General features: G+C 31.5%; 2 protein-coding genes across 2 annotated transcripts; one reads left to right on the top strand and one right to left on the bottom strand.

Annotated features, from left to right (window-relative positions):
* Window positions 1-3,158: 3,158 nt before the first annotated feature.
* Window positions 3,159-6,373, bottom strand: LOC100776069 (O-fucosyltransferase 36). The gene is made up of 3 exons (XM_003529813.5): window positions 5,007-6,373; window positions 4,191-4,440; window positions 3,159-3,619 (listed from the first exon to the last, which is right to left on the bottom strand). Exons 1-3 carry the CDS (start codon window positions 6,209-6,211, stop codon window positions 3,443-3,445), a joined length of 1,632 nt encoding a protein of 543 aa, XP_003529861.1. The 5' UTR covers window positions 6,212-6,373; the 3' UTR covers window positions 3,159-3,442.
* A 4,369-nt stretch (window positions 6,374-10,742) lies between these two features.
* On the top strand, window positions 10,743-12,481 carry LOC100775523 (RING-H2 finger protein ATL3). The gene has a single exon (XM_003529812.5). The coding sequence runs from the start codon at window positions 11,198-11,200 to the stop codon at window positions 12,140-12,142; it is 945 nt and encodes a 314-aa protein (XP_003529860.1). The 5' UTR covers window positions 10,743-11,197; the 3' UTR covers window positions 12,143-12,481.
* The last annotated feature ends 1,645 nt before the right edge of the window (window positions 12,482-14,126 follow it).

The following is a 14,126-nucleotide window of genomic DNA, read 5'->3' as shown; positions in this document are numbered from 1 at the left end:
TAATATTAATTTTAAAAAATTAATTAGTTTTTACAAATATGATTATGTATTTTAATAATTTTATACAGCGGTATTAATTAATATTATTTTATAAATTATTTTAATATTAATAACATAAAATAATTTAATAATAAAAGTAATTATTAAAATAAAAGCTACATAATATATTAATATAAAATGAATAATATAAATTAAAGAGAGACATGAAATTAAAAAATAGAAACAATATTAGTTGTTAACTTATTTGTATGGATAGTTAGTTATTATAATTATATTTTTCATTTTTATCTTATGAGTATTTCTTAAACCTATTTAATATATTTGTTAAACAAATATGTAATATATTTTAATATTTTTATTTAAATTTAAGTCTTTTGTATTATTTTTTAACTTACAAAACAAATAGTAATCTTTAATATTGACAAAAATATAAAAAATATATTCAATAAAATAATATAAAAAATATTAAATAAAACTAAAAAAGCATGCATCAATTCATTAAATAATTAAAATAAAAAATTATTTACAATTTAAAGAAAAATACCTTACATGCAAAAAAAATCATAAAATAATTTATGACTTTAATAAAAACAAAATATATTACGACTTTAAAGTCGTATAAAAAAATAAAAATTAAAGTTATAAAAATTTTTACAACTTCAATAAAAAGAATCATAAAATAATTTATGAATTTCAATTTAAAAATCATGAAATATTTTACTACTTAATTTAAATTTATCCCATTTAATAAATTTGAAAAAAAATACCCCTTTTGTCGTTGGTCCTAAATCAAACCATACGAGAGGTTTTATTACCTATGTATTAGTATCTTTTGCTTTATTACCTATGTATTAAAACTATCATATGTTTAATGTTTTTTTTAACATATGTTTAATGTTTAATATTTAATGTGCAATTTAGTGTCTTGTCTAGGGTGTTCAAGCACAACTAAACGTTTTGAAGGGTCGTATGTATCATTAATATTTAATGTTGAAACTCAAATCGATTCAAAATTAAAAATATAAAATTTCTTAAAAATAAAAAATCAAATTAAACTCATAATTTTTAGATTTGTTTGAATGATTTTGTGTTTGAACAATCGATTTGATTCGGATTGTGATTTATATTTATAAAATTAAACAAAATAGGAACACTTATATACTACTTTAGTATTATATGTTTTATATATATATCATTTGAGTTTCAAAACATTTTATAGTATTATATATATGAAATTTATATAATATATACTATTTTCTTCTTTGGATGAATTTTTTAGAATATGTTTGATTTAAAATAGATAAAAATTTGATAGATTTTTATTATAGAATGTTTAACATATTAAACTTTTTTGTATTTTGCTATTAGTAAATCTTTATAATTTTATTTAAAAGATGAAAAAATATATAAGTTTTGATAAAAAAAAACTATAAAAATCTATCGGATCAAATCAAATTACATATATTTTTTATGTTTGGTTTGAATATTTTTTGGTTTTAAAAAAAAGTGAACTAAACCACACCCCAAACGCAAAAGACGCCTATTACATCATACTTTCTTAAACTTTTTATTTTGGAAAGGAATACTTTCTCTAACTTGGTTATTTATTATTTTTTAATTGCTATAACCAAATTTTCGTAAGTATTTATATTTATCTCATTTTTTATTTATAAAATTAATGGTTATAATGAATTTCAAATAATCATTTGAATGGTTTGGAATTTGAAATTTTTGTGAAAATGAATTTAATTAAAACATAGTAACATGTGATCCAATTACATGTTATTATATATGATGACTTTATTTCTAGTGATTGTTTTAAAAGTTTTACATGAAATAATTTATATTTTGTTTATAGTATAAAAAAAATATATTGATTATATACTGTGAAAATTAAACTCTTCCACGAATGTTGTGCAAAGTAAAGCTAATTATTGAAATATGAAATGTTATCTGCATAAAATGTGATCATTAACTTGATAAATTTTAACTAAAAAATACACTGATTGAATAATTTTAATTGTGTGAAAGTTTTAAAGTTAAAAGTTTTAATTCTCACATTTTTAATAACAAAAACACGAATTTCAATATAAGTAGGAAATTAAAATTGACTTAAATATGCATCTCAATCCAATTCAATTGATAAAAAATCAGTTCCATTCAATACATAAGGTTGGCTAGTGAGGAATAATACAAAACCAGCATCATTCATATTAATGAAAAGTTCATACATAAGTTATGTCAATGAATGCACGCATCATTATGTGACAAATGGCTACACCAAGTTAGAACTTACCAAATAAGTCCACTTAACCCACTGAACCAAGCCACAATTTACTCAGTTCTATTTGAGCATAGCTGTTGCTTCCTGCACCTGCTTCATGCACCCTTTTCAAAATATTGTTTTTACCTTCTGAATTGATCATTTCAAAAACCAAAAAGGGATACATTTCAGAATGTAAATTACATTCTGAATTGACCATTCCGAAAGCCATAAAGGAGGTGCAGGAAATAACTTCGAGGTGCAGGAAGCAACAGCCTTAGAACATCTAAATTTAAAGTCTGGCCCGTCAAACCATCAAGATGGCCCATTAGACCGGGCAATTTTGACAAGTGACAACTCTAAAGAAGTTAATAATTAGATTCGCTCATTTTTAATAAATTTTAATTGATAATATATATGTTATTTTAGTCTAATATTGATATGCATCATTTTATCAATTTATATTTTCTCAATTATATTTTTCAAAACAATAAACTGAGGAAAGTAGTGCTCTATCTTACACTATCGGAGCAAGTAGATTACAGACTAAGGAACCATGGCGTCTTAGATGTTTGTTTTGGTCGAGTGTGAAAAAATCTTGATTTGCCAGGCTTTCACCATGCGGAGAAATGTTAGCAACATATTATTAAACGAAAATTATTAAGAATCACAAAAGTTAGTAAAATTTACTTCCTATTCAATAACTATGTCTTACCGATGATTTTATAATTTTCAATCAACATTGATAAAATGTGTTAGAAAATTTGTTATTAACAGTTATTAAAGTTTCTTAGATATACTTTAACACATGTTAAACTTCGATAATCCATTCAATTTCAATACACGGCTACTCGGTAGTGATTACTGGTTAGCGATTGTGTCTGATGAATGATGATTAGTGTACCAATAATAGGTTCCATTTACAATGAGAAAAGAGAAATGAAATGTTGAAATGCCACAATTGCTTTGGGGCACATTCTGGACCAATGTGTCGATAATACAACAAATACAAATTATAATCATTATGGCAAAAGAATATGTATAACAAGCAAAAATTATCCATAACATGGCTAACTCTATTATCATACATGACTACTCACATTGACAAATCCCCAATCATGGCAGAAGAAAATACGTGCTGGACCTGAGTCATGGGCTTGAGAAGACCTTTTTTTGTTGTCATTCATTTTCCGCTATTATGTTTGGTTCCTCACCTTGGCAAAGATACTCATCACACATGGATGCTGATCCCCAGTCCTTTCTCAGCCGCAGGATGTCTTCAGTGAAAGTGGAACCAGGGGCTCCAATGAACACGCTAGACATGGCACATATAGTCTTGTCCAACATAGCTTCCACCTTCAGCATGAAAATATTCATATTGCACATCAGCAAAAGATATTAAGAGAGTGGTCAAAACACAGGTAAAGGATCAGAGCAAGTTGTAGAGAGTAAAGAACCACGCAATTAGAAGTTTGCAATAGAAAATTGTATTATAAGCCACGGCATATTTTTTCAGCGATTGCACTAAATTAACTGAAATTATGGCCCCAGTATTCTTAACCTCTATTCCCAAGCAGAAGCCAATATACCACTGCAGGACAACTGAAAACCAATAAAGTTGAATACCATAGTGTCTAAAAATCTCAAACTCCCATTTATCTGAATGTAAAATGTTGACAGGTTGAATGATAGAATGAGAGTAATTAGATTTCATATACGACACTTCCAAGGTTGTCTTAGAACTTCGGATCAAAAAGGTAAGAATTTTTCCAGATGTAGCACACATGCAAACAAAAAAAGCAAGCAAAATCAATTATAGGAGAGAAACAAACCAGAATACCAGATATGGAAGGCTTATTAAGATCAATAACGGTGCTGACTTAAATTTAAAAGCACACAAGAGTAGAATGAAACACTGTCATCTCACCTGTGAATCTCCATCCATATTATGCCTGTACAACAGAGCATCCCATTTTTCTGCTGAATTTCGAGCTGGACGTATTACAAGAGGAACAGGCCTGCCATTCAGCACAACTAGTGACTGAAGCAGACCAGTTTCACTTTCTGCTGCATCTGTAGAAAGATAAATGATAGGTGCATCGGCCATCTCAACCACCCTCAAGATGCAATCTGCAGCTTGAGGAATGGGGTAAAAGCAACTTGGCTTCTTAGCATTACTGTAAACATGAAAATGGATCATCAGAGACAACATGATGGTAGAAAAAATAATGATGAACAAAACAGAATTGCAAAACACACATATTTTTTGGCATTGAGCCATGAAAATGCAATTAGCAATTGACTTGTCAGAAAACAAGCAGATCACAGGCAATGTTTACAGCTTACATAATACATACATATCATATACTCAAGTCATAAGTTTATGAGAATATGGTCAATGCACTAACAGTCATAAATTACAAATTCTCTTGTGAGGCAATTTTGTTGACTTATATAAGTAATTCCTTATAAGTTAGAGAAAATAGGTTATGCACTGACAATGTAAAGTAGTTTTACACTGTCATTCATCAACAAATTATCACATATGGTAAGTTTGTTGACTTTTACAATAACTATCTTAAAATTCATACCGCCAACAATTTTTTATTGGTCGTCAGTGTAAAAGATTTTACATTAACAATGCATAGCTATTAAACTCTAAAAGTCATACTTATCATGATTTCTAATTGTTTGATAGTGTAAAACTCTCTACACTGGAAATGAAAGAAAGAAAGGGGTATACCAGAATTTCAAAAACCCATGTCTTCGAAAGTGCAATGCAATGAAGTTCCTTCCCAGGAATGTCTGAATAAACCGCTGAGCAGTGAGCAAAATAAGCCGATTAGGTTCAATGAGAGTCTTGCATTTGTGAGCAATTGGTCCACCCGGTTGCATCACCCATTCTCGTTCGACTTCAGCATAGAACACATCCCCAATCGCCATAACATCATCATCAAAGCTAAACTTCCCCAGCACATCCTGCACCGTCTTCTTCTTCGGCTTCCGGGTATCCTCATCCCAAACAGCCTCAGGCTTACTCATAGTCAAACCCAACGCTCCCAACTTCTTCAACCGTTCATCATCCAAGTAACAAGGCTGAGGATGCGAAAAGTAACACAGAAACTTATCAATGTGCAAATGCCCCTTCTTCAAATTCGAGAACTCCTCAAACGAAACCACCACTTTCTTCCCCAAGCACTTGTTAATGTGATCAATGTCCACAACTCTATCGTACTGGTAATCCACCTTGGAGCTAGGAATCACCAAAACCCTATTTAACAACGCGGCGAAAAACATGTGTTTCTCTAAACAAATCAAATGGTTCGACATTTGCCCCGAAACGCATATAGCGAGCAAGAATTTACCATCCCTAGGGTTCCACTCGATGGTTTTCCTCTGCGAAAGGTTCTGATCCACCGTTCTACACCTATCGTAAACGACGCCGTTTAGAGTAGCGTTTAAATCGAGTTCAGGCTCAATTGCATTGCCCCCTGTGGAGTGCGGATTTAACAGAATCTGCTGAATCTCGCGGTTGAGCGAAATCTGCTTGAAGAGAGAAGATTTGAGATCCTCCAATAGGTTCGGATCCGAAGCGTTGGTTCGGAGTGTGTGGTTCCACGCGGTTAAGAGTGATTGCTGCTGTTGATATAAGAGGTTGATGGCGCGCAATTCTGATTCCTTCATTCGATCGGTGATGGAATCGAATTTGAAGGAAGAGGGTGTTGAGAAGAGTTGGTGGAAATCGGTGATTGAGAAGAAGAGGAGGAGGAAGAGGAGAGCGAGGATTGCGATAATGTACTTCTTCTGGAGCGCGAAGCTCACGCGGCGGAAGCGCGAAGAGAGATCTTCGACGTGGAATGCGGCGGAGGGGGGAGGGGACGGCGGCTTGCGGTGGTTGTTGTCGACGAGGTTGCGGTGGTCGTCTTCCTCGTCGGAGGAAGAGTCCATTTGCAGTGGTTTGTGGTTGGCCACGGCGGCGAGTGAGTTAGGGATGAATCCGAGTCGGTGACTCGTTCGCGTGTGTGTGTCGGTTGGGTTTGTGAGTGGCAGTGGGCGAGTCAGCGACGACGATAAACAATAAAAACGTGTGCGGAGGAGATGCCACCAGAGTAAGCAAAAATGAGTCGGTAGTTGAAAATGATTGCGTAACTGGAACACTGGTGTGGGACCCACTCGACGTTTCAACTAGTGGCTGTTGGATCGGCCCAACTACTGAAACCATAAAGTATTATGGGCTTGTGTTGTACGACATTTGAATAAGAAATTATTGTTTTTTTTTCTAATTTAATTTAATAAATGAAATTAATGTATACGTTTAATTATGGTTATTATTATATGTACCAAAAAAAATTATGGTTATTATTATAAGGTTAGCAGGATACAAGAAAAAAAAATTGAAGGAGTTTCCGACAGAGTTTACGGGTCGAGGTTCGAGGAGTTTCCGAAGGAGTTCTGGTTTTTTTTTTTTTTTGCAATATTAGAAGTTACAATGTTTTTCATAACTTATACAAATTCTTGAAAGCAGTGTGAAATTAATTATTATAAATCTTGTTGGCGGGTTGGGTTGATTTAGAAATATATGAAGGGTATGGTATTGCTATTGGCACCCCTATGACTATTTAAACCCTCCACCTTTTTAAGAAATATGTTTTTTTTTTATTCTTAACCTTTGGCATTCATTCTAACATAACAAAAACTCGTTTCAATTTTTAACCCGATTGGCATCGGATCTTGTTTTCTTACACAAATTTAATACATCTAAACAACTCAAACTTGACTGTTTTTAATTGGTTCAGGCTTAAAATTGCTCAAATTCAACCCCACCCAACATGTTTTAACCCCTAATTTTAATACTTCTTTAACCTATATATTGTGATCACTTTAGAGTTCATATATTCAAATGAATAAAATGTTGGACGCTACTAGCTAGATAAGTTTTGCATAAATAGTTATTGTTATAGTTACCATTGAATATAATTATTAAAAATATAGTGATAAAAATATAAAGTTAAAATTAACATTAATTAATTAATAGATAGCAAAAATTATCTTAAGGTTAGAAAAATTAATAAAAGTGATTTTTAATTAACTTACTGTCTAAGAACTTATATTAATAATGAATAAAATTTATTAAAGATATACTTTTTTTGAGTCCATAGATAACAAAACACCTTAAACATTCCCCTTTCATTTTTTTAAAAGAAACCTTAAACAATTACCTCGATAACCTAAAGCATTCGACGGCCATTGTGTACAGTTTCTTTTGAGATATGTGCAAAGTTTTTGGTAAGGTCTGATCATATAACTAAAAAAATAAAAAATTGAACTAAAGAATCGGGATTTGAGTGACTTTTTCATCAACAATTTTTTAGAGTTTTTTCATCAACATTGTTAGAATGATAATGCGCTAAATCATAATCTACACTCCATGCATCCATACCACGTCCTTGAGTAAATTGTTATTTTCACATAATGACGAATCAATGATAATCAACTAAGACAACAATATTTCAATATCTCTTTTTTTGTTTTTTACTGGGACAACAATTCAATATCAACAATCCAATTTGTAGCTGAAATCCTTCTTTCGTTATAGCTAATCATTAATTAACAGGAAGAAAATCTTCTTTCATTATATTGTCTGCAAATAATTCCATATTTTTTCCAATGGATATTTTGCTTAATTAAGCTACTGTAGCGTATATTAATTAGTTTGTTGTTGACTTGAGTTGCGAGTAAAAATAGATTGGATTAGATTAAGTTTCACAGGAATTAAGTTTAGCTTATTTTTTAAATTTAAGATTCAAGTTAAGCTTATTTATTTAATATATAGTTTCTTTTTTAAGTACAACTTAATTATTTTCAAAGTCTATCTTAATTTGAAAATTTATTTGGTAGTTTTTTTTATCAGAAAAAAAGAGAATTAAATTAAAGAAGGTACCAGAAGTACCATAAAAGAGTACAACGTAAATATATTTATTTGGTAGTGAAGTCAATTAAATATAGATTAATGAACTTAATTACTTCTAAAAATTAATATGTAAAAATGAGTAGACTTAAACCTTTAAATAAATTAATAAGTATATAATATAAAAACATTAAGTAAAAATTAATATCATAATACAAATAACATTAATATTATCATTAATAATTGTCAGTTTGTAGTGAAGTTGACCTTTTGTTGCAAGATTAACTAGTTAAATTTTAATTTGACTTATATTTAATAGGACCTGGACTTCTTTAAAAGGAAGAATGTGACTTGAAAAATCACCATTATTAAAATAATCAACATGGAGAAGATTACGACATTTCATTTCAATTATTGTATTAAACAGTAATCAAAAGTAATTTATATAAATGCCTTGGTGAAGAATAAATGCCAAATCCAAATTTGCACATAAAATTTACACTCACAGATACAGTTCCTCTCTAATGAAGGTTCGGGGGTTCAAATTTCATGGTCACGTATTACTATTTCATAAACTTGGTCTTCTAGACAGCTTTTACACGAAAGAGATCGTATGATTGCAAACTCTATGTGAAAGGGTGAACAATCACAAAGGATTAAATTGAAAGATAAGAGATTGACACAGAAACATGAAAAGAATGATAATTAAGGAGGGAGAGGTAAAAATTAGGGGGAAAGGGGAGAGGGGTTTCTTTTCTATATTTTATAAAAAAAAAAAAAAACTTATAATGACATGTTATCAAAGGGTATAATGTAAATAGATCTTATGTTCTAATCAAGTTATGTTTAGTTTTTTAATTTATAATATTATTTAATTAACCAATGTAGATCTTAAATTTGATACTGGCTACTACAATTAATTTGTTAATTTATATAATACTTTTATAGAAAAGTATTTTTAAAATTCATTTTATTTAAAATTCTTCTATTTCTATATAATCTAAGCTGTATTTTGAAATTACATTCAACTTTGACAATATTTAAATAAATTTATTTTAGGAAATAAATCTCGTACTAAATTCATTCCCGCACCGTACGAGAGCAGCCATAATTAAGTTCGTAGTTTAAAGTTTGTAGCGAAGGTCTTCTGTACGTATTTGATTTTTTTTATTACTACGTAGTGAATAGTTGATATTACGACGTTAATGGTTATGGACTTATGGTTGATACTACCCAAAATTAAGGTCAACTTTTAAAGCTTTTTAGTTTAAAAGTCAATAAATTAGGTAAAGAGTAGCTTAAATTTTACATGCACAGCATTCCAGAGAATTGAATAACAGCAACTTGCGAATACTACAAAATATTCTGCACAATTTGCAAGCTACTTGCAGATAATCCAGACTATGATTCTTTTGCTGGATGTATTAGTTGATTCGTAATTCATTTTCGATTTTTTTTTAAATATAGCCTTATAATTAGTTTTGTGTCATTATTCGATTAAAACTGATATTAGGGTTATTTACAAAATAAGTTAGGATAAGTTTACTTTTGCCTTTTATCTAATCTAAAAATTTAATTAGATTATTTATTTAAACTTGAATTCATCCAGATTAATATCAGCTAATTTATGAAATAAGATTGAGTTAGCTTAATTTATTGGCACAATGCATCAATCTTAATAATTTATATAATTGATTATAAAATTAAAAAATAAAACTAAAATTTAGATATATTTTATGATATATTTCAAAAGAAAATATTCATATAAATATAATATTGTTGTACAAAAATATTATTAATCAAACAAAGAAGTAATAATATTAATACAAAAACATTTTAAAAAATATAAATTTAAAAAACATGAGACATCAAATCATATTAAAGCATACGAGGTATATTCTAAGTTAGTCTTCCTACCGTAAAAAAAAAAAAGTTAGTCTTCCTGAACAAGATGGCCATGAATATCTCTAATTAACATTCCATCCAAATAATCATTTTAATTACCAAAGTAAAAGTAACAATTACCTAATAAAATATTAATTTTTAAATTAAAAATCAATATTATTAATACTTTTTGGCATTTGCTATATCACTCAGTATATATATATATATATATATATCAAAAGCCTACTTTTATATCTAAACTTTTTGTCCTTTATCATTGTTTTGGGTCCATTTCATAGTTAAACGATCCCAATCCGAGTCTTTAGTGGGTAAATTCAATAGACGGGTCAAAGGGGAAAGCGAAGGAATCTCTATAATTTCTAAGTCTAACAATAAATAAAAGGTAACACCGCCCCTAATAATCCTTTTTTTTCAAACAAAGAAAGGTCCTACGACCTGTCTAGGAGCAGTTGAATAAAACCACAATTCAGTTCACAATTTTGAAGCCATTCTTTTTTCTCCCCTTTTATTGAATCAAATAATAATATAATATAGTAACAATAATTTCAAATTAAATTTAACTCAAAGAATTAATTGTACTATTACAGATTCATGTTTACATACGTAGAACAATCTATTTAAGAGAGATAACACAAGTTATGTTTAATTCTTTCTGGATGTAAAAATTTTAGATCAGGGTTAACCACATATCATTAACAAGACTCATCTATTAAATTGAGAGACACATAGAGGGAAAAAAAATCAAATTAAAATTTAATTTTGCCACCAATTGAGTCATTGACTCTTGACTCCAAATCCATCTCCTCCTTCTTCCCCTCCTTTGTTCCAAAGTCCAAGTCTTCCAGCCCAACGTGGAGGCTAATCCCCTTCTTCTTATTCCCTTCATCTTTCTGACTTTTTTGTGTTCCAAACCCATTTCACAAGCCAAAGTGCCAAACCCATCTTTCAACTTTCCTTTCTCTCTTCACTCTCAGCTTCCCATTGTTCCCATTTCAACACTCAAAGCACACAAAAACAAACCTTTTTCACTTCCCCTGCAAAACCCAGAATTCTCGGACAAATTCTGACTTCTGGGGTGTGTTCAAATTTGCACCTGAAGCAGAAAGTCTCATTTTTTAAACATGAGTGCAAGTGACAACGCATGGGGTGAATCTGACACAATTGAGATCACAGGAAAGATCATGGTGGTGGCCATAATATTCCTCTTCATGGTGGTTGTCTTTGTTCTTGTGCTCCATCTCTATGCAAAATGGTTCTGGTGGAGCATGGAGGAAAACGCCACTCCCCAGCCCCGCCACCGCCGCCGCCGCCGCCGGAGGTTTGTCTTCGCCCCCGGTCAAGACTCGGTGATCTATGAGACTCACCAGGTTGGGCTTGACCCTTCAGTTCTCAAGTCCTTGCCAGTGTTGGTTTTCCAACCTGAGGACTTCAAAGAAGGTTTGGAGTGTGCAGTTTGCCTCTCTGAGATTGTCCAAGGTGAAAAGTTGAGGCTTTTGCCCAAATGCAATCATGGGTTTCATGTGGATTGCATTGACATGTGGTTCCATTCACACTCCACTTGTCCTCTTTGTAGGAACCCTGTTGCTTTTGAATCCTCTAAATGTGAAGAGAGTAATGTCTCAGGGAATAGTGATTCATCATCATCATCATATGAAGAGAACTCAGGTGGTGTGAGTGGTTTGGAACCTTCAAATTTTCCCACAAATGTGTTGGTTTGGGGGAACCAGACACAAGTTAGTTCCATTGGGGTTTCATTGGAAGAAAAAGAAGAAGAAGAAGAAGAAGGTACTTCTCAGTCCCAGCAACCACCTTGTTCTACACCACCTACAGCATCTTCTTCTGCTAGTAGCAATGTTAATGGAAGGTGTCATGGAATGTTGGTGATTGATATTCCAAGTGAGTGCACTTCCTCCTCTTTGTCACCTTCTGGGAGTAGGTGTGCTGAAGAGGAGGTGAAATCACCAATGGCTGCCACATTGAGGTCATTCAAGAGGCTTTTGAGCAGGGACAAAAAGTTGAGTCCTTGCAGTCCAAGTTCTGTAGACGTGGAACAAGCACAGAGCTAGAAATTTGTTGATTGATGGTATTCATTAATTTTTATTTTTAGGAGAGTTCTTCTTCCTGAGGGATAGCTCTTAAAGAGTCGTTGTTATGCTACTTCCTTTCCAATACTTTGTGCACATAATGGCTAAGGATGGTTGCTTTGTAATGTCTTGTTATATACAATCTTTTTTTCTTTTATTTTAATGTTTGTGCTTGGACTTGGAGCACATTAAGCCAACGGTCTAAACTCTTAAGTGTTTATATTGTGTAAAGAACATGTTTCTTTGTAGTGACAGGGTAGAATGACCCACTTTCTTTTTACACAAGATGAATTTTATATAATTATTGTCTTAATTTCGTTCCTTACTTCCAATTAGCCTGACCTAATGCTGAGCTGTATCTTAAATATAAAATGGTAAATGAAATAGAATGAAAGAGGGTGAAACAAAATGAAACGACTTAATTTGACCCGAAGGAGAAATTTTTTGCTTTGAGAAAACAGAGCAATTGATGTATAGGGAGTATGTTTTCTATTTCCATATGTGATTAATGTTAAGAAAGTGATAACTGGAAAGAGAAGCAGAGGCTTCGCTGTTGTTGGATGATAAAATTTGAATAAACCCTATCTTCTACTGTTAACACTGGCGAAGATGTAGATATGATGTTGATTGTGCTCCTAACTATGATTAGGATCCGATAAAACAAACATTAGTCTATATCTTAGTACCAAAAGGAGGCAAAAAGTATGATCAGGATTTGGTAAAATAAACATTAATCTACCTTAGTACCAAAAGGAGGCAAAATAAAGGCGCAGGAAAAGAAGTATTGTTTAGTTCAAGAACATTTACGTGTTCATGATCCGATTAATCTCTACGTGACATGCTGCTGAACTTTTTTAAAAAGGAGGGGGAGCTCCACATTTCTTTTTTATATTAGGGAAATTATCAATGTGATCCTTCTATGCTAGCTGAAAAATCATCTGCAGTATGTATTTGATTTTTATTAAAAAATAATAATAAATCACTAGCCATTTCAGATTTCACTATCAATATGGCAGATAAGCTAATGTTTAAGTTAGTAGTCCACTCTCCGTTGTTTACTTTTAGTTAGCCTCTTGCTCAAGCCATCCAAACCCGACAAACAAGTTTTCTTTGACAAAATATTCTTCTTAGTTTGGTTGCCATGATAGTGGCAGGCACAAATCCAAAATTTTCTCAATTATGCTTTCTTTTTAACGCATCCCATGGCTAATGCTTTTTTTTTTTTCAAACTTTTTCCCAATGCTTTTTCTACTTTTTACCTCTAACTTATTTTGATCCCTTTAGACCATTTTCCATTTCCATCCCGAATTTTTTGGCTACTGGTCGAGATTCAAGTAGTTCGTAGACCATTCTCCAATCACAGCACAATCCCTTTGTGGCTAGTTGATGGATTCACACACATCACTAGTTTAGTGGCTTGACTCTTTGGGGAAAAGAATGACATCTGGGGTCTTCAAGATTGTATGATTGTACATGTTATTCTTACAATATTTTTTTTCACTAATTTTATTTTATCTCATACTTCTTGCTTTTCTCTTCTTATTTCTCTCCTAGTTATTGAATAGAAGTTATCTTTTTCTATCACATGAAGCAGACAAGCCTTGAAAGCATAGCGTTTTGTAGCCTTTTGCACTCGCCCAAAATATGCTTTTTGTCAAGGCCATTGTCTGATTTTGTGCTTTCACTTCGTTACCTAATAACTTAGAAGTTAGACCTTAGCCGGTAAGAAATCCCTATCCCACCTACATGCTAGAATGGAATATCTTCTTTGAAAAAGAAAATGTTTGGGATAATCAAGAATAGAATTCAAAAGGAAGAAAAGGAAAGAAAAAAGCTATGTTGGTCAAGAGAGATTCTTCAAATTTGAAAGGAAATTTGCCAGGGGTGAGAATCAAATGACTTATCTATGCGGAAGTCTTTTATTCATTTATTTTGGTTTCCTGATTAAGCAAGATAAAGACTAACA

Source organism: Glycine max, chromosome 7 (genome assembly GCF_000004515.6).
Source record: "Glycine max cultivar Williams 82 chromosome 7, Glycine_max_v4.0, whole genome shotgun sequence".
NCBI classification, from domain to species: Eukaryota; Viridiplantae; Streptophyta; class Magnoliopsida; order Fabales; family Fabaceae; genus Glycine; species Glycine max.
The sequence above is the reverse complement of the archived record's forward strand: the minus strand, read 5'-3'. Positions and strand labels throughout refer to the sequence as shown.

What these genes read in the sequence shown, in the direction of transcription:
- LOC100775523 (XM_003529812.5), top strand. Translation starts at nt 11,198, where the DNA reads ATGAGTGCAAGTGACAACGCATGGGGTGAATCTGACACAATTGAGATC.
- LOC100776069 (XM_003529813.5), bottom strand. Translation starts at nt 6,211, where the DNA reads ATGGACTCTTCCTCCGACGAGGAAGACGACCACCGCAACCTCGTCGAC. An exon ending in CATGGGTTTTTGAAATTCTG is followed by an intron (nt 4,441 to 5,006) that starts GTATACCCCTTT and finishes TCATGTTTACAG; the next exon opens with TAATGCTAAGAAGCCAAGTT. An exon ending in ATATGGATGGAGATTCACAG is followed by an intron (nt 3,620 to 4,190) that starts GTGAGATGACAG and finishes TTCATGCTGAAG; the next exon opens with GTGGAAGCTATGTTGGACAA.